Below are 26,439 nucleotides of genomic sequence, written 5' to 3' on the forward strand. Positions count from 1 at the left end.
CTCAAGCCTATAATCCTAGCTATTTTGGAGGCAGAGATCAGGAGGATAATGTATGTTTTGAGGCAAAAAGTTCATAAGACCCAATCAGTGGCTGGATGTGGTGGCATGTACTGGTCATTCCTAGCTACATGGGGAAGCACAAATACAAGGGGCATGGTCCAGGCCATCCCAGGCATAAAGTGAGACACTATCTCAAAAATTGCTAAAGCAAAAAGGACTGGTAGCATGGCTGAAGTGGTAAAGAACCTTTATAGCAAGGGTGAGGCCCTGAGTTCAGCCCCCAGTAACATCAAAGAAAGAAACTCTTCACATATTGTAAGGACTCAGTAAATACTTGTTGAATGAATAAATGTAGATGATTTTGTTTAAAATAATGAAAAGCCCTAATAAACCAAGTTTATTCAGGAGAAAGCAGGTTTCGTTTAATGAAGTTTGGTTTTTTTTTAGAGTCATTTGAAAAGCCAATATTTTAAGTACATTTTGTGAAACAAAAGTTACAGTTTTGAACTGTTGGAACATTGAGTTCTTAATGGTTCTGTTTGATAAAATGGACAAGCATTGCTTCTAGTTATGAGTATCAGAATGGTGACGTGACAGGGTTGAGAAAGAATGGGACAGGGAGTCTTCTCCCTGAAGCATATGAGTCTTGTCATGTCACTTAGTAACATGAGAATGGGAGTCAGAGTGCTGTCCGTGGAGCGCCTGTGAAGGTTGAGGACATCATGTTATGAGGCACCATATAAATGTCACATACATTGTCAAGGTTTGGTGTATTTATCCTTTTAGGTTTGATTATATCCATATGCAAACATGTATTATTATCCTAGTTTTACATAAATTGGATTATACACTGTATATCATTTTATGTGTTGGTTTGGTTTTAATTAAATATATTGTAAATGGTATCTAATGTTTATTATCAGAACAGCTATTTAGTATAGTACTATTTCAAATGACAAAAGGTGATTTAGACAGTTTAGTACCTAGATTTTTTTGCTATACCATTTAGATCTACCTCAAATCTTAGTTTATTTTGATATATTCTGATACTCATTCTTTACATTAATGAGAATATACTTTTAAAAGAAAATGAAAGTTGTCTATTTCAGAATGGCAGCAACACTTAGCTGATTGTCTATTTTAATTAAAACCTTCTGGAAAGTTAGCTTTTTTTTTTTTTTTTTTTTTAAAGAAAATTGGGTGCATATTCCTTAGAGAAGTATATACTACTTTTTCAATAATAACTGAGTTACTATAAAGTACAAAGACCTGAGACAGGATTTATAGCTGAGCTAGAATTTAAGAGATGCTAAAATGTGTATCTTAGAATCAGTTAAATGTAGTGCACATATCGATCTACATGTGTAAATGAAACAGTGTGTTGGGAGATCTTTGGAAATTCCTGCTTCTGCAGGCTAGGGATTGGTTGGGGGTGAGCTGAGGTTTGACATTTTCTGGAGATTATGTTCCTATCCAAAAAAATGAAGGACTTAGCAAGCAACTAACAGTCTTTCTAGATCAGGGCACCACAACACCCATGAGTCACCTGCTATTAGGAAATGCACAAAAGCCTGCAATATTCCTTCCCTAGCTTTTGTTGCCTTCTCTCTCTCATGAGACATGCTTGCTTTTTTGTGCTATTGTTGAGAAACTGTAGAGGTAGCCTCTTTATCAGTGTTCTCATATGAAAGAAGTTATAAGTAGATGTCACCAGGGACAACCACCCTATCCCATTTGGAAAATTACTTCCATGAGCCTTCATTTTCACATTCATAGCATAAATAGAATAAGTGGTTAAACTGCCTAATAGCTGATAAGGCACAAGCCCCTGCGATGCCAGGGTTAATATGTTAGTGACTGAACCATGGGAAGGTCTTGAGGGTCAGGGTGGGGCATTGTGATGGTAGGGCAGTGGCCACTTTCCAGCTAATACAGAAACAGTGTGTACTCTCTAAATATCATTTCTAATAAAGTCTACCTCATCTAGTTGTTGTAAATACTAAGTGAGATAACATATGATACATCTAGATTCTCAAGTTCTAACTCATTACCATTAGTCCCATGGGAATTTAGAAAGTTTTGCATTAGTAATTCAGTTACACCTTTTGTGCTCTTTTCATTTCTTAGAGCAGTGACTATTCACTTAGCTCATTACAAATGGGGAGCTGCCCTGGCCAGTGTTGACCTCTCTGTTGAGGATGGGATGTCTGAAAGTCTTCTCTCCATTTCTCCCCTGTTGCTCTGCCTGATGGAGGGAATGAGGTGGGTGTTTCCTTGGTGAACTTGTGTTCCATTCCATAGATGCTTTCCCCAGGCCTCAGTAGGAATTCTGAGTTAATTCCTCTATAGAAACATTTTTATAATTTAGTTTTTCCTGTGTTTTTTCTCTTCAGATTTATATTCTGCAGTTAGAGCTTTATTGCAAGAAAATGACTTTAAAAGTGCAAAAACATCACAATTTATTGCATTTAGAAGGTAAGCATTTACAATATTTTAATATTTTTTTATCCAACTTTTGAATACCATCATTTGTTGAAGTAGGTTCTGTTTATATAGGAGATAATCGTAGTCCATCACTATTCTCGTATTTTGAAGACTGTCTTTGTTAGAGATGAGAAAGCGTACTTTGTAAACAGCCCTCTCTCTACCAAGTATTGCATTTAGGAACTCACAGGAAATCTGAATGGAACAAAAGTTTATGTGAAGATAAAAACTATGAAATGCTTTTTTCTGGAGAGAGAGTTTTTTTTATTTTTTTTTGGTAGTACTAGTGTTTGAACAGAGGGCCTTGCTTTTGCTAGACGGGTACTGTACCACTTGAGCCATGCCCCAAGCCTTTTTTGTTTTAGTTATTTTTTGATAGGGTCTCGTGTTTTTACCTGGGCTGACTGGGACCTCAATCCTCCTATTTATGGTTTCCTGCATAGCTGAAATGACACATATGTGTTGGTAAACACCCAACTTTTATTGGTTGAGATGGAGTTTTGCGAACTTTTTGCCTGGCCTAACCTTGAACCTTGATCCTACCAATCTCGGTCTCCTGAGTAGGTAGGATTAGGGGAGTGAGCCACCAATCTCTGCTGGAAACTTCTTACAGTATCCAGTGTACCTGCTAGGGGTATAGCCAGTGGTAGAGTACTTGCCTAGCATGTGCAAGGCCCTGGGTTCATCCCTCAGCACTGAAAAAGAAAGAAAAGAAAAAGAACCCATTGTATAAGTGTGTAGTAATTATTGGAATATTTATGCCAAGATTTCTAACTTGAAAAAATTTGGCTGGGAAATGTCATTGATGCAGAGGGTATATGTAAATGATCAGGTGACAATCAGAGCCTGACTTCTTGTTGACCTTTAGAGAATGAAAGTGATGTAGCAGATGTCTACCGTTACAGTGACTGTGCATTTTCATGTGTTTCAGGCAGGACTGTGACCTCATCAATGACTGCTGCTGTAAGCACTACACAGGCCACCTCATTAAGTGAGCATCTCCAGAACTCACATGTTTGAGGACAACTCCTCTTTGGTTTGCTGTTCTTGTGTTTGCATTGACATTTGTCACTGAAGCCACATGTTAAAAAAATTTTTTTCCCTCCTAGTGAAGGATCTCTTAAGTTGTATGTAATATTCATCCTTAGGCACTGACTTTTTGGTAGTGAATAGAGTAAGAAGAAAAACAAGGAATGAATTTTTCTTGTGGTTTCCAGGTTGGCAACCTCCACCTTCTCTAAGATCAGCATGGGCATAAAAGAGAATTTCTAAAATTATAAAGTGTGTATAACATTTCCAAGAACCTAAGCAATAGGATGTCTGCAGAGAGCCCCTTCATGAATGGTTGCAGAGAAATAGGAGAGTAGAAAGGCCCCTCTGTTTATGCATAAGAAAAACAAATTCCTCTATTTTGAATTTATCAGCACCGGCTTGTTACTAATTGTGTAACTCCTTAGGATGTATAAGATACAGCTCCTGTCTGTTGAGGAAGGATATACAGAAAACTATGTTAGGTAGCCTAACAAAGGATTGCAAAGCACACAGTTGGACCCTATAATCATGGTCCCAGGAACTGTGATCTTGGCAAGTAATTTCACCTTTCCATGTATGTAAAAGAAGGAATGAAGAATTGCCTTTATAGAGCAGGAGTAAGAGTGCACTAATGTACTAACTAATACACCTAAAGCACTTGCCACACTGACTGGGCTATCAGCACCGTTTATTCAGTTCACTGCTATTATTCTTGTGCAGTACTGCTGTGATTACTGTAATGGAAGTATGTATAAGTACTCGAAGACATGAAACAGGGCAGTGATAAGAGAATGGAGAGAAGAAGGTGAATTTTAAATAAAAAAAGACTTTTGGTAATGTTCAGCACATAGAAGGGGTGTTTTGAAAGAGCATTTATACCAATTTCTAACTTGAAAAAATTTGATTGGGAAATGTCATTAAGTTTGAGGTGATGCAAAGCATGTATATAAATAAATGATCAGGTGACAATTGTGAGAGCCTGATTTCTTGTTGACCTGTAGAGAATGAAAGTGATACAAAGAAAAGGTAGAAATCATTTTGATGATTGGATTGGACTTGAGTGTGAGTTAAGTGAAATGAAACAGAAAATTTCCAAACTTTGATGATATGTTACCACTTTCTAACCCAGAGACCATAAGAAGAGACTGGTATTTGGAATTCAGGATAAAATTTGTTGTACCAGGAATGCGTATCTCTCAGACTTACTTCCTGAAGATACCACTGGTAGTCAGCCAGAGAGTGACACAGAAACCGGTGGTGAAGACGTTTGTCATCCTCGTGGTCTTGCTAAAGACAAGCATGCACTTGAAAGTGGTATTCGACTATGCAATGGGGAGATATTCTTCATACAAAATGTAAGTCTTAGAAAGTCATACCTACTTAAATTAGAGATGTTTATTGCCCTAAAAGTGAGTCAGAATTGAATCATTCTAGAGTCCACATTCTTGTTCAGAGTTTTTTTTTTTTTTTTTTTTGTTAAGGGTTTTTACATCCATGTGGTTTTCTAATAATGTCTGGTTTTGATGTTGGAATAATGCTGGCATAATTAAGAAGACTAACATTAGTGTTTTTTTTAATATTTTTTTTGGAAGACTGTGTGAAGAAACATATTTTAGTAAGTTTTAAATGCTTGAGTAACAAAAACAAGGCACAACCATCCTTGGTCGCAGTTGAAATATAGAAATTGTGGAAGTGGTTGCATTTGTTCTCATTGTGTAGACACCCATAATTTTTTTTTTTTTATTTTGGCAGTACTGGGGTTTCAACTCAAGATCTTGCTAAGCATTCTACCATTTAAGCTCAACTACAGCCATTTTTATTTTAGTTATTTTTTTAGATTAGGTCTTGCTTTTGCCTGGGGCAGTCCTCCTACATCCACTTCCCATGTAGCTACATTACATGCATGCATCACCATCCATGGCTTCTTTGGTGCGATGAGTTCTTACTAACTTTTTTGCCTAGGCTGGCCTTGAACCACAATCCTTCTGATCTCTGCCTCCTGGATAGCTGAGATTACCAGCATGTGCCACCACATCCAACCCCTGGTTATAATATTTTTTAAAAGCTGTGAGGAAACATAAGCTTTCAAGGACTGAAAATTCCCCATTTCTGTTTATTAAAATGTTTGAATGTGAATATATTCAATTAAGTATAGATTTTAGGCCTTTTTTTCCCCTTTTGGTATTGGAGATAGAACCCAGGACCCCAAGAATGCTGAGCACATTCTCTAAAGTTGATCTCCACTCTCAGTCCCAAACCTCTTGAAATCCTTACCTGCTATTATTCTTACAAGGTGCTTATAATGGTTTATATTCAAATGAAAGACAGACCATCTTTACTGTGTGCATATTCGAAGGCGTACAAAGTTTACTTTTTTTTGCGTGTGTGACAGGATGTAACTGATGTAACTTTTGGAAAGAGAAGATATTTGACCATTAATAATATGGCCGGCTTGGAAGTAACTGTGGATTTTAGCAAATTAGTGAAATATTGTCACATAAAACACGCATGGGCAAGGACTATTCATACTTTTCAGGTAAGAGTGGGCTTCTACAAAGCTATTTAAATAGCTTGCCAAGTCATAGAGTACCTTACACTGTTTTCTTTTTGTTGCTATTATTATATGTTTTTCCTGTAGTGCTGGGGATCAAACCCAGGGCCTCAGGCATGCCGAGTAAGTGCCCTACCAGTGAGCTACACCTCCAGGTCTTGATTTTATTTTTTAAATTAGAAAGAAGGTGTTAGGGAAAATGCTAGGCAGACAGTAACGTTTTGCTCCTTTCTTCAGAGTGCCCTTTATTTTGAGGAACTGACATTACAGTTACAGCCTTTCCCTCAAATTTTCTCCTCAGCCTCAGTCTTCAGTGTGAATCAACAATCCTAAGGCCTCTCAGGATTGTTATATCAGCACATTTTGTTTCTTTTAAGTTAAATTCTATTCACAAATACTTATTGAGTTAGACTCTTCTTTATGCTTGGTACACATAGGTCATTTCATGAAACAGACAAAGATCTCTGCCATTGTGAAGCTTATATTTGATGGGGAAAGGAATAGGGATAGACACTATCATTAAAAAAATAAATTACACACAGGTTGAACATCCCAAATCTGAAAATCCAAAAATCTGAAAGGTTTTCAGTGCCACTCAAAATAAAAAAACTTAGGATTTTAGAATATTTTGATGTTCCAAATTAGAGGTACTCATCCAGTAAAATCTATATTATTATACAAAATCTGAAAAACCTTGAAATTAGAGACACCTGGTATCCCACACATCTTGGATAAGGGATACTCAACCCGTATTATTCTAGAATGTGGTAAATGCTATGGAAAAGAGGTAGGGGTGGGATGGAGTTGTGATTTTAAATAGCCTAATTGAGAAAGTGGCATCTGACCAATGTCTTGATGGAGGTAAAGATGCTACCATGTGTGTATCTGGTTGAAGAGCAGTCCAGGAAAAGGGATGATCAAGATCAACAAGCCAAGGCAGGAGTCTGGCATTATTTGAGAAACAAGGAAAGCAAGGAGGCCACGGTGGGAGTGTATCAGGAGATATGGGCGGGTGAGTAATATGGGATAAGGGGGTAGGAGGATGGGGCAGATTACCTTCTAGGCTCTTCTAAAGCCTGCTATATTCGGTATGCTCGTCACTAGTTCTTGAGCATGTGAAATGTGGCTAGTGTGAATGGAGAACTGAATTTCAGTCTAAAAACCGATAGTAGATTCAGTCATTAGAAAACTTATGGGTGTTTGGAACAACTTGAATATGTGAATCTTTGTTTTCAACTGTTAATTTTATAAACTCTAAATATAGGTGTAAGCGTATCTGTGAAATTTTACTGTTCAAATTGAACTGTGCGGGGTGTGTAAAATTCTCAAAGTATTTCAAAGATTTTATTCAGAAGAAAATGACTATGTATTATATTATTAATCATTTTTATGTTGGTTTTATGTTGGAATGAATATTTTCTATATGCTAGTATAAATCAAGGATATTATTAAATTTAATGTTTTTTATATGGCTACTAAAAAAATTTAAATTGCTTGTATGACCTGTTTTATATTTCTATTGTGCAGTATTATTCTAGACCATTGTAAGGAATTTTGGCTTTTGTTCTGAGTGAAATTGGGAGCCACTGAAGGTTTATAGCAAATCATACACATTGTTGAATTGAAGAACAAACTTAGAGATTAGAAGTATACATAATTAAAAGTAAATATATAAAACGTGCCTACTTAAGAATTTTGATAGCTCTAGTGGTTCAAAGATGATTTAAAGAAATAGACAATTTATAGCAGGTTATTGTTGTTAAAATAGGTGTCATGTTCCTCGTTCTGAGGTAGGTAGGTACCACTTGGGGATACAGAATGCCATTGTCAACAGATTTTTGGTTCATGCAGCATGCCCTTTTAATTTTTATCATCAGTCATTGAGTGAGGCACTGCAGACAAAGTAGTGAGCAGATGGACAGGATCAGCCTTCCTAGAGCTTACTGTCTGGTAAGAAGTATGGGATAGAGCACGTACAGGGTGCTGGAAAGTAAATGATGGGGCACAGACTGAGGGACACTAACAAGACTATAAAGAAGTTCCTCGTGTTGGTTCATGGAAAAGAAAGGGGAAAGGCAGAGGAGGGAAGGTAGTGCTCAGGGCCCAGGGTGGCTCTTGAAAGGGCCTCAGGAGCATGTTGGGGGGCTAGGAGCCATGGGAGGGCTGTAAGCCAAGTCCAGGTGATTGGATTTGCATTTTGCAAATCCTATTGTGGTAGCTGTGAAGATAGTGGATTGGAGCAAGTGTGCACAGGGTACTAATTATGAGCCTGTGCCTTTTCCATTACTGCTGTGCTTTTTCTCAGGGTTGCTTACCTGATGACTGAGAACTGGGTCAGTCACTTGGACATTTTCATGTCGAGGGATACACAATGTCAAGTCTAAAGGGGATGGATGGTGTACATCTCTAAAATGTACTTCATAGCTATATAATCACGGATCATGTACGCCCTTTTCTGAGACCCAGAAGTTTTGGGAAGAAGGACTTATCCAACTCTTTCAGTCTGAGGAGTTGGTTTAGAGTCTGTCTAGGGAGATAGACGAGCTTGCTGGGGAGACTTTCTTTACAGTAGATCTCTATTTTTCACACTTCCCATCTTGTCTGTTGCCTTCCTGAAGCTTTTCTTTTGATAGGAGGGATATGGGAGGAAGGAGGAGATGATGGCTCAAACCACTTCATCTGTGCTGATGGTGGATGTGCTGCTTTCAAAATATAGGGTCTGTGAAGATAGTCTCAGAGTATGAAATTGTTTCTTTACAGTTCTGTGGAGACTTTGGAGATTTTTCTTTCCTTTAGATTCTGGTTTGCTAAGGCTAAAACACAAAGCTTCATTGTTTTCTTTTATCTTGATGAAAGTCATAAATGGTTCAACAATGAGAAAATACAGGGGTAGAAGAAAAAAAATCATCCATAGGCCTTCCATTTGGAGAAATATTAATTAAAATTTTGATAGAATTTCCTTCCTTTCTCTATTTTGTTTTATATTATATATTTGTTGTTCTTTATGTACTTTTTTGGATGAGTAATTTTATTTTGTAACACAGTTGTTACCATTCTTTACGTATAGTATCCAATTTTAAAAGTTTGTTATATTTTAAAGCACTTTCCATATTTGAGAAGTCAAATGTATATATATTTTCCTCTTATTGGATATTTTTGCCACTATAAGAAACATTAGGAAAACATATTTACACATAAAGCCCATATAGTCATTCCAAAGTGTTTGATTAGGGAAAATCCAGCACTGTATGCAGTCTTTAAAGTTTGTAACTGGGTTTTTGCAATCCAGTTGTGTACCTTTGAGAGCCAAACTAGGCTGCATATTTAGGATCTGTGAATTCTGAGGTTGTGAATAACATGGATCTCATAAGATGGATTGATAGGAAGAGTGCTCGGCCAGGTAGAAGGTATGTGCAAGGACTTGTCTCGCTCCCTCCTCTGTAAGCTGTCTGAACCTACTCCACTGTGCTGTGTGCTCACACTGTGTTGTTGGCTTTCAGGGATCCGAGGAGGACACTGTCGTCTATGTGGTGGGGAAGGCGGGTCGCCAGCATTGGCAGCACGTCTATACCGCGGTGACCAGGGGCCGCCGCAGAGTGTACGTCATTGCAGAAGAGTCTCAGCTCCAGAATGCAATCAGGAAGCCCAGTATTTCCAGGAAAACTCGTTTAAAACAATTCTTGCAAAATGAGCTCTCTGTTAGCCATGCATCTCCAGCAGATTTTCCCCAGTCGAAGAGCTCTGGAGATAGCAGAGGACCCAGCACACAGCCTCCCACTTCACCTATCCCTACAGCCTCAGCCAATACAGTCACAAACGATGTCACCAAGAGCAAGGCCTCTCTGGCTAAAGATGGGCCATTCACCTTTGCTGCAGAATGGCGGATGTTTTCATTTGATGAAGTGGATGAGGATGAGAAAGAGATTTTAGCACAATCACGAGGCTCCAAAAGAACCAGCGACATGAATATCAGTGAAAGTCCAAGCAAAGTTCTCATGGTAGGAGCGATGCTCATAAGAGTTGTCTAAATTGTGCTCATTGCAGCATATCTGCAAATGTGCTGTCGAACTTAAAACCACTGGTGCCCTTCTCTGTCAAAATTCCCCGCTTCTGTGCCCAGTTGATCCTAGCACTTTCTCTCACTTGGCCTGAGGCTGCTGCTGTAGGCAGTCTCTACTGATTGATGACTTGATTGATGGACGGTGATGTGCCAGAAGAAAGCTTTGTCACTGTGCCTTCCTTCCCCCTGTCTTGTCAGCATCCCCCCCAGCCCCACTTTGCAGGCCCTGGTTGATCATTTCATCTCAATAACTCCCTTGAAATGGCTTGTTCCAGTCTTCTGTTCTTGACAGCTTTGAGGGCTTCTTCTTAGGTCCTGACTTGACTTTTCCCCCAACACTTAATAGTTTTACCTGCTCTTGCTGTTTCATTCTCCTCCCCTTGGTTTTAGTGTTACTTGACTCCCCTCATTTCCTCACTCCTTTTCTCCCACTCATCCTCTAACTGGAGACTTTTCTAGGCTATTTTTCTTTGAGAACATACCTCATTCTCAGTTTCAGCCATCCCGTCTTCCTGGTGATCTGTTCAACAGAGTTTTAACTAACTGCCATATTCCAGGTGCTAAGAATTCAATGATCAGTGTGTGACAGTTCTCACTCTGACCCTGACTGGGGTGCAGCCAGACAGCTGTGGAAGTGACTTGGTGACACTGAAGAGCAATTAATGCTCTTCATGATTCCTAATCTGTGTCTGTTTCTAGAGATTGACCTTTATGAAACCACAGCCCAGCATCTTACTCTCTTCCAGTTTCCCATTTCAGACACTACTTGCCTAGTTATACAAAGTCCTGGAATGACCATAGGTTCACCCTTGCCTTCGCTGTCTACTTACAGGTAGTTAGCTTTAGTACAAAACATCCTTTTCAGGGATTTCTTCCATTCCTATTTTAGGTCCTTATCTCATCTTCTTAGATGATTGATGACCTGGCTCCACCCCCTTGCTTGGTTCCCATTCTCCTAATCACACCCCACATGTTGTTACCAGATTATATCCCTGGACCCCTTAGCTCATGTCTTTAAGAGCCTTCAGTGGCTCCCTGGTGCCTGCACTATCAACTCTGTGCTGTTTGACTTGTCATTTGAGACCTTTGTGTATTCGATTGGTGCTTTCCCTGAACCATTTCCTTTCCTACTATCCTTTTCAGCTTTAGTCAAGCTAGTGTCTTCATTCACTAAAGTGAATCAATCTTTTTCTATCTCTCCTTTTTGGCTTTTGCATTTTGGAAATGGAGTCTGTTCAACTTGCTGATTAGATGTGAGGGGGCAAAAGAGAATAATCCTGAATGATTCTGGGGTTTCTGGCTGAAACAATTAGGGGGAAGGGCAGTGCCATTTCCTAAGGTGAGAAAGAGGTGAGAAACTGCTTGGGGATCTGAAGAGTGTTCCTGTGGTAGACTGTTTAATGTGGGATTTTAAATTATTTCCAAGTATAGTTTAAAAAGAAGTTTAAGAATTGCCTACTGTGGTGGCAGCAATCTTGTGCTAGTGTGACCTGCCTACTGCAGACTGAGTGCTAAAGAAGGAATACTCATGTCCTCCATCTCTGGATGAGATGTAATACTTAGCAGGTCCTCTAAGAATCTGCCTGGCAAAGGGCTCAGCGTGTGAAGTATCAACAGATTAAGCCACCAGGAGACCCCAGGGTGCAAATGGGCAAAGGACATAGGAACAGTCAGGAAGGACAAAAAGGGAAGAGGCTTCTAAAGATATCATCCAGTCTTCTGATTGCAATGGAAAGCAGTAGAAGTGTTTTAAGCACTCTGTGGGTTGAAACTTAGGAAGGTGACCATGACCACAGTTTAGTGAATGGTGGTTAGGGCGAAACGAGGGGACTGATGAGTTCCCAGCATAAAGATTATCCTAGCTACTTGGGAAGTTGAGATCAGGAGGATCATGGTTCCAGGCCAGCCCAGGCAAAAAAAAAAAAAAAAATCATAAGATCTGATCTCAGCAGAGAAAAGCTGGGTGTGGTGGTACATGCCTATCGTCCCAGTGATGGTGAGAATCATCAAAATAGGAGGATTGCAGTCAGGATGGCCTGGGTAAAAAGCAAGACCCTATCTCCAAAACAGCCAGAGCAAAGTGGGGTAGAGGCAGGCTCATGTGGGAAAACACCTGCCTAGAGTTCAAACCCCAGTACCACCAAAAGAAAAGGGTTATCATACTCTGGGGGAAATGATTAGATTCAAACGTTAGGTGCTAGCAACTGGGATGAAGAGGAGACGCTAAGTGGCAGAGTTGGTGGAATCTAATGATGAGCTGGGGTTGGGAGGAGAATGGCTCATAGGCACCTGGCCTGGGCATACAGGTAAATCCAGGTAACCACGATCAGAAAAAGAGGTCAGGTTTTGTGGGAGAAGTTATTGTGGGGAATCAAAAGTTCCTCCCGTACCCCCCACCATGGCAATAGTAGACTCCCTGCTGATTCTAAGCAGATCTGCATCCAGACTCTACTATCTTATTTCAATCTCACTAAAATATTTTTTTTTCCCTGAAAGTAAACCTGTCATCTCTTGCAAAGGCCCTGAAATAAGGCTTCCTTGACCTGAGCAAGGAAGAGGCAATTCCAAAAAGTGAGCCTTTTGAAAAAGTTTCTTTTTGTTATATTTCTTAACACCAACACGGGATAGTGGATTATGGTTTTATATGATGGTACAAATAGAAAATGGCAGCATTGTCCATCCTTAGTTCTGAGTATGCTGGAGTCTTGAAGCTCTGACCGAGGCCAGTGTTGCAGATCTGTGAACACGGAGCGAAATTGGAGTCACTAGTAGTGTGAAGAATGAGATCATGGCACTGCAGTGTTTCACCTTACTATATCCAGAGCTGTCCTCATGGGCATGCAACCTCTCAGTCATACAGGACCGTGTGCTTAGGGACCCACACTTTTTTATTGCTCTGTGACAGTCATCTTGAAAATCTTAATGTTTGAACAACAAGCCTTCCTTCTGATTTTGTACTGGGCTGCTAAATTATATGGTGAGCCCTGTGTGTGTCTTTAGAAGTTAGATACATGTACTTATTCAGTAAGTAGTCACTTCAGCAATTACAGACCCACAGCTGGATGCTGGGGATGCCATGGTGACCAGAATCAGAAATGATACTCTAAGGAGATGACCACTGATTGCTGTGGCTGCTCAAGTCATCCAAGGGGTGGAAGGAATGTATTGTTTCTTTTCCAGAGGCAGTCAGAGGTAATAGAAATACATAGGGTAGACTGACTACATTTTTACAAAATTAACTTATTTTTATTTTCTAACAGGTGGAAAAATCATCTCCACAAGTGTCTTCTAGACTTCAGAATTTGAGACTAAATAATTTAATCCCCAGGCAACTTTTTGAACCCACAAGCAATCAAGAAACTTAATAAAGCTGAGCTTGGTGATACACACTAGTAATAACCAGGATGATTGTGAGTTTGAGGCCAGCCTGGGCATTGTAACAAGACTATTTAAAAAAAAAGAAAAAAAGAAATTTTACTTCAGCTTGCTCAAAATAGTATTTTTTTTCCTTTCAATACAAAATAAACATTGAACCGTCAACATTTTAAGAAGAAGATGCCTGTAACTTGAGTTTCATTTTAAGGCATTTGTGTTGGCAGATGTTTTAAATTCACTTGATCAAAGAAAACGTCATCATGAGAACTGGCACCACTGGACATAAATTAGGGGAGAAGATACTATATTTAAAAAAAAAAAAACTTGTATTTTAAAGTGCTCTATTTTTAGCATAATGTCTTATTAACTTCCATAATCATTGTTGGTTGTCTTTGCCAGTGGATTGAAGTGATGGCAGAGACGACCTGTAAGTGCATCTACTGGTGTCATTGACACATTCAGGGGTGTCACGTCTTCTGCAAAGCAGTCATTTACAAGGCTGTTGCTCACTGTCACTGGTGCTGGGGCCCAGCATACCCGAGACTTCTGCTAAAAGTGTTTTCTGAGTTGGGAGCACATTGTTTTCAATATATCAGATTTCAGGAATATTTCTTAGAGCGATTTAATGTTTAAATTTATATTGTTAAATGATACTATGGTTTAAATGTGTCCCCTACACTTTGTGTGTTGGAAACCTTATCCCCAGTGCAGCAGTGGTAGGGGTATTGGAGCCTAATGAGAGGTGTTAAGGTCACGAGTGCTTTGTTTTTTCCTGATAAAAAGCATATCCAGCCCCCTCTTGCTCTCTTGAGTTCTCTTGTCCTCCTTCCTGCCTTCTGCTGTGAGATGACAAAACAAGAAGGCCTTGCCAGATGCTGGCACCTTGGTACAGCATACTTTGTTTTACCACACTTTGCTTTATTGTGCTTCAAGATGTTGAGTTGTTTACAAATTGAGGTTTTATGGTAACCCTATGTGGAGCAAGTATGTTGGCATCATTTTCCAATTGCTCAGATAGCAATTTGTAGCAATAAATAAGTTTCTATACAACTGCTTTGTTTTTAGATATAATGCTATATTGCACACTTGATAGATTACCAATAGAGTGTGATCATGAACTTTTGTGTATGTTTGGTGCTGGGGACTGAACCCAGGGCCTCATACATACTAGGGAAGCACTCTACCAGAGTCACATCCCCAGCCCTAAACATAATTTCGTGCATTGGAAAACCAAAAAAATCATGTGACTCATTTTATTGCAATATTCTCTTTATTGAGGTTGTCTGGAACCAGACCTCCAGTATCTCTCAGATATGCCTGTATTGGACTTCCTGTCCTTCAAAACTGTGAGAAATAAACTTACTTTTTCACTAAATTTTCCTGTGGTACTCTTTTATGGATGACAACACAATGGACTAAGGCAAATGGTAAAAGAAAAGCTAAGGGAAAATAGACTTGTTACAGCAATGTTTCTTAATAGCTTTGTTGACATATACAGTTAACCCATTCCAAGTATACAGTTCTGTAGCTTTCAGTGTATTCCCAGAATTGTGCACCTGTCACCACAGTCAAATTTAGAACATTTTCATACCCCCCCCACCTGCACCCCTTAACCATATCCCCTCCTCCACTCTAACCCTAGGCAATTACTTACCTACTTTGTCTCCATAGATTTTCCTGTATTGAACATTTTCTCTGAATGGATTTGTCTCATTATGTGATCCTTTGTTGCTGACTTCTTTAGCATAATGTTTTCAGATTTCATTTGTGTTGTATCAGTATTTCATTTATTGCCAAATGATACTGCATTGTATAGATTTATCCATTTATCAGTTGAGGAACATTTGGGTGGTTTCCACTCTGGCTATTATGATTAATGCTGTTCTGAACATTTGTGTGCAATTTCTTTGTGTGTGTAGACATTAATTTCTTTTGGATATATAAGTAGTAGAATTGGTGGATCGTGTGGTAGCTGTGTTTAGCCTCTTGAGGAGCTGTTACCAAATTCTGGCCAATTTTCTCCATATTCTCTAACATTTGTTATTGGTTACAGTTATTCTTGTGGGTATGAAGTGGTATTTTCTTTGTGGTTTTACACTTTCCTTGTAGCTAAAGATATTGAACCAAACATTTTTCATGTATTTATTGGTTGTTTATATATGTTTGGAGAAAGAATCTGTTCAGATTTTTTGCCTAATTTTATATTAGGTGGTTTTTCTTTTCTTTTATTATTAAAATGTTAGAATTCCTTATATATTTGATATGGAAGTCCTTTATCAGAAACATGATCTGAATTTTTTTCTCTCATTCTGTGTTTTACAATCTTGATGGCTTGATTTGAAGCATACATTTTAAATTCTAATGATGTTCAGTGTATTTTGTTGTTATTGTTTATACTTGTGGTGAAGCAGCCAAAGAAACCACTGCCTATCCAAAGTCATGAAGATTTAATTTTTTAAATTTTTTTTTCTTATAAGCATTTAATAGTTTTAGCTCTTAAAATTAGATCTTTGATTAACTTTGAGGGTTTTTTTATATGATATGAGGTAGGGATCCCATTTCATTCTTTTGCATGTGGATATGCAATTGCTTCAGCTCTTTCTTAAAGATATCATTATTTCCCCATTGAAATGTCTTGGTACCTTTGTCAAAAATCAGTTGACTGTAAATATGAGAGTTAACTTATGGATTCTCAGTAGTGTTCCATAAGTGACACCTGTCCTTATGTCAGTACCACAATGACTTCATTACTGTAGCTTTATAGTAAGTTTTGAAATCAAGCATGAGTCCTCTAATGGTGCTGTTCTTTTGCAAGCCTGTTTTGGTTATTATAGGTCCCTTGCATTTCCATATAAATTTTTAGATTTACTTGTCAGTTTCTCAAAGAGACCAGCTGGGATTTTGACGGGGATCATGTTGTTAAATCAATAGATCTGGGGAGTATTGCCATTTTAACAATACTTAAACTCTTATCCATGAGGATGTTCTTCATTTATTTAGGTCTTCTTTAATTTCTTTGTGGCTTTCAAAGTATTAAGTTTTATATGTTTAAATTAAATTCACAGTTCTTTTTTATTTATTTGAAAGTATTCTTTTTGATATTTTTTCCTTTTGACAAATAGCTTTCTTAATTTTTGGTTCTTTGCTATTGTACAGAGACAAAATTGATTTTTGTATATTGATCTTAGATTTTTCTACTTTGCAGAACTTATATCTGTAGGTTTTCAATAGATTCCTTTGGATTTTCTATGTAAGAAACTATCTTATCTGAAAATAGAAATTGTTTTAATTCTTCATTTCCTTGCCTTAATGGCCTGGCTAGATTGTTTGGTACACTTTTGAATAGAAGTGGCAAGAATGGACATCCTTGTCACGCTTAACAAGGATGTTAGGATGTCCTAACATTAAGACATGTTAGTCAGCTTTCCATTGCTATAATGAAATACCTGAGGCAATTAACTTGTGAAGAGAAAAGAGGTGTTGTTAGTTTACAGTTCTGGAACTCCAGTCCAAGATTGAGTGGCCCCATGGCTTTGGGCCCTTGGTGAGAGTAGCACATCATGGTGGGAGTACATAGCAGAGCAAACCCCTCATCTCATGAGCCAAGAGACAAAGTGAGCAACTGAACAGACTTGGGTTCTACAATCCTCTTCAAGGGCATGCAACCAGTAACCTAAAAACCTCTCCCAAGACCTCACCTTCTGAAGGTCCACAGCAGGTTCCATAGCATAGCCTTCAAGACCAAGACTTTAACATGTGGTCTTTTGGGGATATTTAACATCCAAACTCTAGCATAGAGAAAAGAATTAAATCTGTTAGCTGGGTTTTTCTTTGAGGACCTTTATCCAGGTGAGGAATTTGTTTCTGTTCCTAATTTGTTGTATATTTTCATCATGAAGGAACATTGAATTTTGTCAAATGACTTTTCTATCTGTTGAGATGACCATGTAGTTTTTTCCTTTGTTATATTAATTTGCTATATTATACAGATTTTTGGATATTAAACCAACCTTGCATTCCTGAAATAAATCCCACTTGCTCATAATGCATAATCATTTTTATGTGCTGCTAGATTTGGTTTGCTAATCTTTTGTTCACTGTTTTTTTTTTTTTGTGTGTGTGTTACAAGGGTTTGAACTCAGGGCCTTGTGCTTGCTATGCAAGTGCGCTACCAATTCAGTCACACTTCCAGTGGTTGGCCTGGGCTTTTCTTTGTGGGAAGTTTTAAAATTACTAATTAACTTTCTTTACTTCCTTATGTTTTCATATTCCAAGTCTGTTTCTATTTCACAGTCAGTTCTGATAGTTTGTCTGTCTAAGTATTTGTCCATTTCATCTGTTATTTAATCTGCTGCCATACAGTTGATCTGATTTCTGTAAGGTTTGTAGTAAAGCTACCTCTTCCTTCCTTATTTTAATAATTTGAGTCTTCTCTTTGTCTCTTTCTCTTTCTGTCAGTTTAGCTAATATTTTATGAATTTATGGATCTTTTAAAAGGACCAACTTTTAGTTTCACTGATTCTCTTTACTGTTTTTCTATCTTCTGTTTCATTAATTTTTATTTCCTATTCTTAGACTCTTAGGAAAGGCTATTAAGGAAGGTTGCATGCTGCCTTGGGAGTGTTGGCCAAAGTTCAAAGGCCTGGGGAAAGGAAGCTTAATATTCTATTTACGTTGTCTAATGGGCACATACAGTTCAGCTAAATGATTTTGGGGATTAGCTGTGTCTTATTTTGTTATAAGTAAACAGGTTAGGGAGTATGTATCAAGTCATATGGGAAAGGAAGGTTTTTTGCAATAAGCATTTCCTGGCACACAAAGGCTGGTGGGCACAGAGGAGGGGGGTGGTTATTATCTTACAGAAATAACTTTTTGTGGCAATACTGAGATTTGAACTCTGGGCCTTGTGCTTGCTAGAAAAGTGCTCTGTCATTGACTCCACACCTGCAGCCCTGTTAGCTTTCATTATTTTCTGGTAGGATCTTTCATTTTTGTCTAGGACTGGCCTGAACCTTGATGTTCTTACCTAAGGCATCATGCATAGTCTGAGATGTCTGTTCAGCTCATTTGGTATATACTGCAGTTTAACTCTGAAATTCTTTGTTAACTCTTTTGTATTTGTGTTCTATCTATGGCTGAGAGTAGGATATCGAACTCACCCACTCTTACTGTTTCTATACCTGTCACTTTAAGTCCAGTGGTGTTCATTTTATGAAATTGGGTATACAACATTTGGTGTATATATATTTACAATTGTTATATCTTTTTGATAAATCGTTTGCTTTATTAATATTCAGTGACCCTCTTTATCTCTTCTGACAATTTTGGCTTAAAGTCAGCTTTGTCGTATATGTAACTATAGCTATTCCTGCTTGATTTTGAATTCTGTTTTCTTGGAGTTTTGTTTTCTTTCCTTTTTACTTTGAGTCTTGTAGATGGCAAAAAGTTGGATTGTGTTTTTTTAATCCATTCAGCCAGTGTGCATTTTTAAGACCATTTACATTTAGAGCTATTATTGAGAGGTATGTACTAACTTCTCCCTTAACAATCATTTTCTTTTATTGATTCATTTTTATTTTTGTTATAACTACAATATGTGGGCCTTTCACATGAAACACAGCTTCTCATTTGCTTTTATTATTCACATAATCCTAACCACACTGCATTTCATCAGCTTCTGCTTCAGTCTTTATACAGAAATTACTATATTCAGTGCAATAAAATACGAATAGTTGTTTGGGTTTTGCAACAATAGAGCTTCATTTAGGGTCATGTGACTCCCAAGTGTTTATAGAGTATGACCCTGGGCATCCTGAATGCAACTGTATAAAAATGGATATGAGTGTACAGGTTCTATGTCAGGGGCTATAGATGTAGTTTTTTAAGAGCTAGCATAATTAAGTTTGTATATGTTAAGTTAATGTAACTATATCTCATAGAATACATGTTCTCTGAAGGTAGATGTTGTGATCTTTGAGTTAAGATTTGTATCTTTGCCTTCTAAAATGAATGTACAATTGGTCCTGGAGGTGTTCCTTTGTGCAGATGTTTTTAGCCCTTAGGTACATATTTTACTGCTAGTCCTCCAACACTTCTGTGGTGCAGACATGACCTTCAGTATCACAGGTGGGGAGTTTGACTCATGGCAGGTAAATTTCTTACTAACCTGGAGTACCAGAACTAGAATTCAAACCCAGATCTGATGTCTAAGCCCATTCTCTACATATCCATGGTGCTTTTCAAGTTTATGGAAAAACCTTCACACTTTGGGAAATTGTGTATGAATGGAAATTGCATATAACTCAAGTTAGAACACTACAGTGCACCAAAAATACATGTCATATTTTCTTGGCTTTTTAAAATCACTGTTTATTCCATTTGGTAGAGGGTTTTATTTCCTTACAAATATTTGCAACAATTTTGAATTCCCCAAAACCATACATAGACGATAAATACCATGCTATTAAAGTATTAAATTTGTACAAAAATACTTTACAGTTTAATACTTGTTTGTTACAAATAAAAATACATATTTAAGTGACTCATGATCTTTTTTTTTTTTCCTTAACATGATTCTGCTTTATACTTTCTTGCCCTGGCGATTCTGAAATGTGATTGAAATAATATATTTCTTTGCACAGAAAGGTGAATGTTTTCCTTAAACAAAGGACACAGTGTTTGAATGCTTTGCCTAAATGGTTGGTTGCATTATTGACCAAAATGAAAATGTTTGGAAAATAATTGTTTTCAACATTCTACCATCAATATACAGATCTATTTTTATATTTACCAAATAACAGTTATTAGTGTAGCTATTCAAAATATCTGAACAAATGAAAACAGTTGCCAACAAACATTAAAAGCAACTGTCACAATTTATTGCTTTGAGGGATGGTAATAATTGGCAATGAATTTTGTGAAACATGTATTTACAATTTCAGTAAGTGGCATGGCTCAGAACAAAAGATAGTCAGTCCAGTGTCAGTTTTAAGTACATGTGCTGTATACCCCTCAGTATTACCAGTTTTCAAAACGTGTCAAGCAGTATGAGGAGTTCGATTTGCCTATCATTAAGATGAACCTCATTTTAATAGACTCTTCATTCTCTCTTAAATTCTTAGTTTTGAATTTTAAAAATAGGATAATATAACTAATTCTTAGTGTTACTACACACTCTAATTCATTAACAGAGATTTTCGGCTATTAAAAAAATGTGTCCTTAAAAAAAAAAACAGGTCACAAGACATATCCTGTTTGATAATTTGTTGCATAGGGAATAGCATACATCTTAGTTAAAATCATTCCTATATTTGGGCAAAACATTTACCACCACCTATTATGGTCTCCTACGTGCATCATTGCTGAAACATTTTAAGATTAACTTTATACCTGTACCCCTCCCATTGCAGTAGTCCCAGCAGCTTACCAAATACTACTTCCTCCAGCAGAGCCAGCTTTATGAAAAGCCATGTTGGTAAATTTCTTACTCTAATTACTTCATTGTAAGAAACTGATGTCAAAGTGAATTAAGGAAATTATCACAGAGAACATTTTCAAACAGACACTTCTCTTTTTAAAAAGTGATAGTAAGATGAACTTGTAAAAAATGTTCTGTGATGTTAATTGTAGGGAGGGGCAGTCTGTTTTTCTTTTTTTCTCTACCATTGGGCCTGGCAGGAAATTGGCTACCATATACCATAGTGGTCACCAAAAAAGAAACCTCTTCAAATTGAAAAGGGAAGTGAACATGAGCCATGAGAGAGATTTAAAAGACCCCTGTGCTCGCAGTTAATGCCACATGATTATCTGTGCTTCAAATGTCACAGAAATCTTAAAGGGATTTTTAGCACCATGTAGATAACGTCTTTTGTCCTGCTTTATAAAAGTGTTGCTATAACGTGTTAGTGGGTTCTCGTGTCTCTAGATTACCACCGTGGCTAGGCTGCTGGAAGAAAGCACTGTTCTGTTCACTCCAGTCTCCTCCGGGTAGAGTCTGTTGCTCTATAGACTTCTGGGAAGCTAGTGGGTTTCTACTAATAACCAGGTCCAGCTTATTACCAGATTCCGCTATGAGGGGCACGACAAGGCAGCAGTCAAAGTCTCTTGTTCGGACATGATTAACCTGAAAAGTTAAGAAAAGCCATTTTGCGTTATCGATGGAACCATAATTCCCTGAACCCAGTGTACACGAGGTATGGAAGACTGGTTAATTTTGAAGGCGTTTGAACGTGTACCTGTGCAGATAGGTTCCCCCTCCCTGCTCTGACTGTACTATGACATGACTATTGGCTCACCACTCATTCTTTGCTGCTAGTTGGCAAGCCCCCTAGCAGCTTGCCACTGCTGTCCCCACGCTGAGCAGATCACCTCATTCATGGGGGTTGGGTGCCACTTTTTTGAAGATTGCCCCCAGTTTACAGGTGAAGAAAGCAGGACCTACAGGGGTTAAGAGCTTTGCCTTAGATTGGTAGTTGGTAAGGACCTCACAAGGATGTAATCCAGGCATCCTGACTGATGCAGCACCCATGCCCTTAACCATGACGTTGAACCACCTTGCCTAAAAGTGAGCCTGCACCCTCGTCAGTGTGCACAGGTGCTCCCCTTCCATTCTTCTTTACCACTAACAGTTTTCAATATCACCTATGTTCCACTCCCACTCCTGACTCCTCATTTTCTCCTCCATCATCTGAGGTCCAGGGCCTGCCATTTATATTGTATAAATGAGCCCAATTGCTAAACCCAGGAATAGTTTCGAGTCCTCATCCTCCTTGACCTTTAGCACTTCCTTCTCTGGATGCCTGTTCATCCTTTGACGTTTCTGGTGTAACAGGAATAACACAGCAAAGTTTGCTGTGAAACACCACACCCAAAGTCCCAAGCTGGTGGCCAGAAATAAGAATTTAGAGATGTTTTTCTCTCCTAGCAGACTGTGCTCCTTACTTTTCCTGCCACTTCCTTTAAATGGACCATTCAGACATTTACCCTCAAACTATCCCCTATTCCCTAGTATATACTGCTAGTTCTCAACCTCCCCCTCTCTCTTTTTGACATTTCATTCCTGTCTTATGTGGTCTAGGAACAGAGGATTGCTCTCCTGACTCTCGGTCCCCTCCCTACTCAGGACAAGTAAATGAACACCATTGAATTTATTCACTGTTGTTGTGATGCATTGAATATGTATCTTCCTACAGGAGTACCAGGGGCTGCTCCAGGGCTGGTTTTCCCCAAGTTGCTGGGGGAGCCAAATGGTGGGGTCCCAGAGTCAAGATCATGGTCAGGCAGCATGAACTGGCCATGTGTCACACAAGAACCACAAGGGCCTCTGCCAGTACAAATAAGTCTTCCTCAGGCTGAGCTCCCGGGTGCAGTTTGGACACCTAGGTTTAACCACCCTCCAGGTAAAAGAAACATTGCATGAAAGGCACACTGTAAACACCCCAACTCCAAACATCCCCAACTCCCCTTCACTTCCTGTTAGAGCAGGGTTACTAATTGCTCTGGTACTAGAATCCAGTTAAGCTGGGGGCTCTCAAAACATTTGGTTCTCAGATACTCTGTTTCTATCCTCTTAACATTTTCACCATTTTCTTTAAGTTCTTTCCTGCTTTTATTGCTTTCTGCCCTGTCAATTTTGTATTGTTAGAATTCTACCCATAGTTCCCTTCTCTTTCTTACTATAAGCTCCCCACAGGCAACTCTGTTTAAATGCTCACCTTCAGTATCTGAAGTCTTTAGCCCTGCTCTAACTTCTCTTCTAAGATACAGATCCAGCCTGTTATGCAAGGTGGTATAGGTCTGAACAGGTGTCTTACCCACACTTCCCCAGGCTCCTTGTGTCATCTTCCACTTTCCCACCCACGATAATATTGTACTGATTTTCCAAGTTATAAATAATGGCATTATTTTGCTTATGAAATTAATATGCCTCCAGAATAAAGTTTGAAGGGCCAATGCCTTTCACAATCTGAATCCAGTCTACTTTTACAGCTTTAACTTTTGTGAAGCAGTTGTGGCCCCAAGTAGTGGTTTAGAAAGACATTGCTCATGGAAGCTCAGTAACTTGTCCCACCTAGGACAAGACTGATCATTCCATTGCCAAGGTAAAATTAACCACCAGGATTGGTTTTAGATCTAGTTGATTAATGACAACTTGTTTCAGCCTCATGCTCTGAAAGCCAGTTGTTAGTGAGATATTCATTCCAGTTAAACATATTTCTGAGACTGACCCACTCCTTTGCTTGCACAATGTTCTTCCTAAAAACTGTCCATAGGATTAGGACTTTGCCTTGCTAAATGAAACTAAACAAGGACTTGATAATACCAGACATTAAATTTTCAGGTTCAGCTTTTTCATTTCTGATGTCATATGAGATGTTGAAATATCTCACTATATAGTGGCAGATAAGAAAATGAACAAGGTACTAGCCTTGCTCTCAAGGAGTTTACCCTCAGGGAACACACACAGGAAAAGAGGATATAGAGAAACAGGCAGCTGTAATAACATAAATTCTACCAAAGGTAAAAGCTTCTATCCTAAATAGAATATAGGGTGTGCTGCAGCATGAGGACAGGTAGGAATTGGTTAACATGACTTTGAGGTCATCTAAGTTAGTAGTTTTCACCTGGCTGCTCACTTGGGTAGATGTAGAAACTCATTGGCATAGTTTTGCATTCTGGGATTTTGTGTGGTCACCGGCATAAATTCTCCAAGCAATTCCATTTTTTATTCAAGGTTGAGAATCATTGATTAAAGTGAGGCCAAAAGATTAAGAAATAATTGAGCAGGTAGGGAAGATGGGATAGAACAGTGTTTCTGAGAAGGGGTATGGTATATTGCAATGTTCAGAGTCACATGCATTTATTCTATACAATATTAACCACTTCTTATATGACAGGTGTTGTCCTGGAACTGGAACAGAGTGGTAGTCAAATCTCTGTCCTCATGGGGAGGACATGCCTAGTGGGCAAGAAAGAGTAACAAGTGACTGGCATGATGTCTGGCTGTGCTGTGAAAAGGAAGCAGGGTAAGGGAATGGAGAATGAAGGAGGCGGTTTTAGATAGAGTGCCTTAACAATGGCACCGAGGAAGTCACCTGAAGTAGGGGAAAGGTGTGCATGGTTGGCAGAGGTGCAGTGTAAGCTCAGGAGCAGCAGAGGCAGAGGCCTCTGAGTACAAATGCATGTGGTGTATTAATAACATCAGTGAGGCTTACAGAGAAAGTAAGGCCTGTGTTCTAGTGATAGGAAGCCTGGAGGTGGCAGGGTACACCATTCCTGCAACAAGTCCAGTTGTACCTAGAGAACAAATGAACAGAGAGGCAGGACAAGGTACTGGTAAGGGAAGGGAAGGCCAAATGACAAGGACCTGGTAGGTCATGCTGAAGAAGTATGGGTGGAAGGACTAGACGATGGGGATGTGGTGTCAGATAACTGCCTAATAGTGATGTAGTGATGTATACATACGCGGATATACGTACACATTAATGGCCCATGCTGGGTTGGGTCTGAGGATGAGCATTAGATTGAGAAAGATGGCTTTGAACTCAGTGTCAAAAAAACTATTAAGAAACAAGAGAACTTTTGGGCCTGAGATTAAATTCACTAGAGCTAAAAATTCTTTATTCAGTTGTTCATTCCTACTAATCCCATAATCTTGATGGCAGGGTTTGAGGGGAATGTGCAAAGGGCACAAGTGTGCAGGAGGATTTGGAGGCTGTTGCCAGTTATAAGTTAGTTGCAAGGAATTAAGATGCCCCTTGAGGTCCTACCTGTAAGAGCCTGTCATAGGGCTTTAAGCCACCAAGGTCGCCTGGCCCAGCAGGGCGAATATTTTTGACATACACGCCTTTCTCCAGCAAGCCATCTGCGACACTGAACCCAAAGTCCTCCATGCCAGAGTCCTTGTACAAGGTCACCTGAAAATTGAGAAAAGGCGAAGGGAAAGTTAGCAGTGGGACTTTTGTTTCTGAAGCTTCTTAATGAATAATCTTTTTGAAATAATTTCAGCAACATAATGGAGATTAATGTAATATGATATAATAATATAATATATAATATAAAATAAAGCATTGTAATAATATAACCATATAGCCCTACAGCTTTTTTTTTCCCCCAACATAAGAATATCCTTGAAATTTGGAAAGTTCCATCCAGAATCAACAAAGGAAGAGGAAAACTATAGAGTCCTGGTGCTCCTTCATTTCTTCTTTTTTTTAAATTGCAGACTTTAGGTGTATGTAGGGGAGAATTTCACCAGGGTGACTTCTACTATTTTCCTGGAGCAGCCGTGGTTGAGGAGCAGCCAGGGGCTGCTGAGGAGATATTGGGGAATAAACGAACGGCTTTTCCTTCCTCTCCACCTCAGCTGGTGCTGGGCTGACTACAGTGCCCAGTAGATCTTATCTCTTTGAGCAAATATGAGGAGGTCCAGTATTTCATTTGTTGTGGCATCCCAGTCAGTCTCATCAACAAAATACTTTTTTTTTTGATAGTACAATAGTTTGAACTCAGGATCTCAGACTTGCTAGGCAGGTGTCTACCACTTGAACCAAGCCCCCAGCCCAACGAAATGCTTTTTAAAAGACCTGAAAGTGTCCTATAACACCTTGCTCTGGGACTTTTCTTGACTACTACTTGCGTAGGGTTTGGATTAGCAACATAAGGTGTCTACCCTTTGGTGCTACTAGCTACTAGTCTCAGCTAGTTCCCTTTGCACAAGAGGCCAGCTACTACTGCCAGCTAAAGCTTCCATGAACCCTGGTTCCTCCCCGACTACCTGCAGGAGGCAGTCTGAAGTTAAAAGAGTAAGTAATTTGTATATACACCAAGAGTTTATTGAGTCCTTACCATGTCCATGTTCACAGATCTAGACGCTGGAAACAGCAGCACACAAGAGAAAGGAGAGGCTGCTGTCCAGAGGCCAACTGAGGTACATGTA

At 38.8% G+C, this 26,439-nt stretch overlaps 2 protein-coding genes across 19 annotated transcripts in view; one reads left to right on the top strand and one right to left on the bottom strand.

The window, feature by feature from the left end:
* Helb (DNA helicase B) overlaps positions 1-14,877 on the top strand; it is a 30,124-nt gene extending 15,247 nt beyond the window's left edge. For both annotated transcript variants that reach the window (XM_074083855.1, XM_074083856.1), the window contains exons 8-13: positions 2,394-2,475; positions 3,416-3,475; positions 4,646-4,871; positions 5,909-6,052; positions 9,568-10,065; positions 13,388-14,877. In XM_074083855.1, the coding sequence (XP_073939956.1) occupies positions 2,394-2,475; positions 3,416-3,475; positions 4,646-4,871; positions 5,909-6,052; positions 9,568-10,065; positions 13,388-13,492 (1,115 nt within the window). In that variant the 3' untranslated portion in view covers positions 13,493-14,877. The remainder of the gene's footprint in view (positions 1-2,393; positions 2,476-3,415; positions 3,476-4,645; positions 4,872-5,908; positions 6,053-9,567; positions 10,066-13,387) is intronic.
* Positions 14,878-19,830: 4,953 nt separating this feature from the next.
* Grip1 (glutamate receptor interacting protein 1) overlaps positions 19,831-26,439 on the bottom strand; it is a 644,165-nt gene continuing 637,556 nt past the window's right edge. For all 17 annotated transcript variants that reach the window (XM_074083851.1, XM_074083844.1, XM_074083854.1 and 14 more), the window contains 2 exons: positions 25,271-25,417; positions 19,831-21,624 (listed from right to left, as the gene is read on the bottom strand). In XM_074083851.1, coding sequence (XP_073939952.1) covers positions 21,394-21,624; positions 25,271-25,417 — 378 coding nt within the window. In that variant the 3' untranslated portion in view covers positions 19,831-21,393. The remainder of the gene's footprint in view (positions 21,625-25,270; positions 25,418-26,439) is intronic.

This window comes from Castor canadensis, chromosome 8 (genome assembly GCF_047511655.1).
Source record: "Castor canadensis chromosome 8, mCasCan1.hap1v2, whole genome shotgun sequence".
NCBI classification, from domain to species: Eukaryota; Metazoa; Chordata; class Mammalia; order Rodentia; family Castoridae; genus Castor; species Castor canadensis.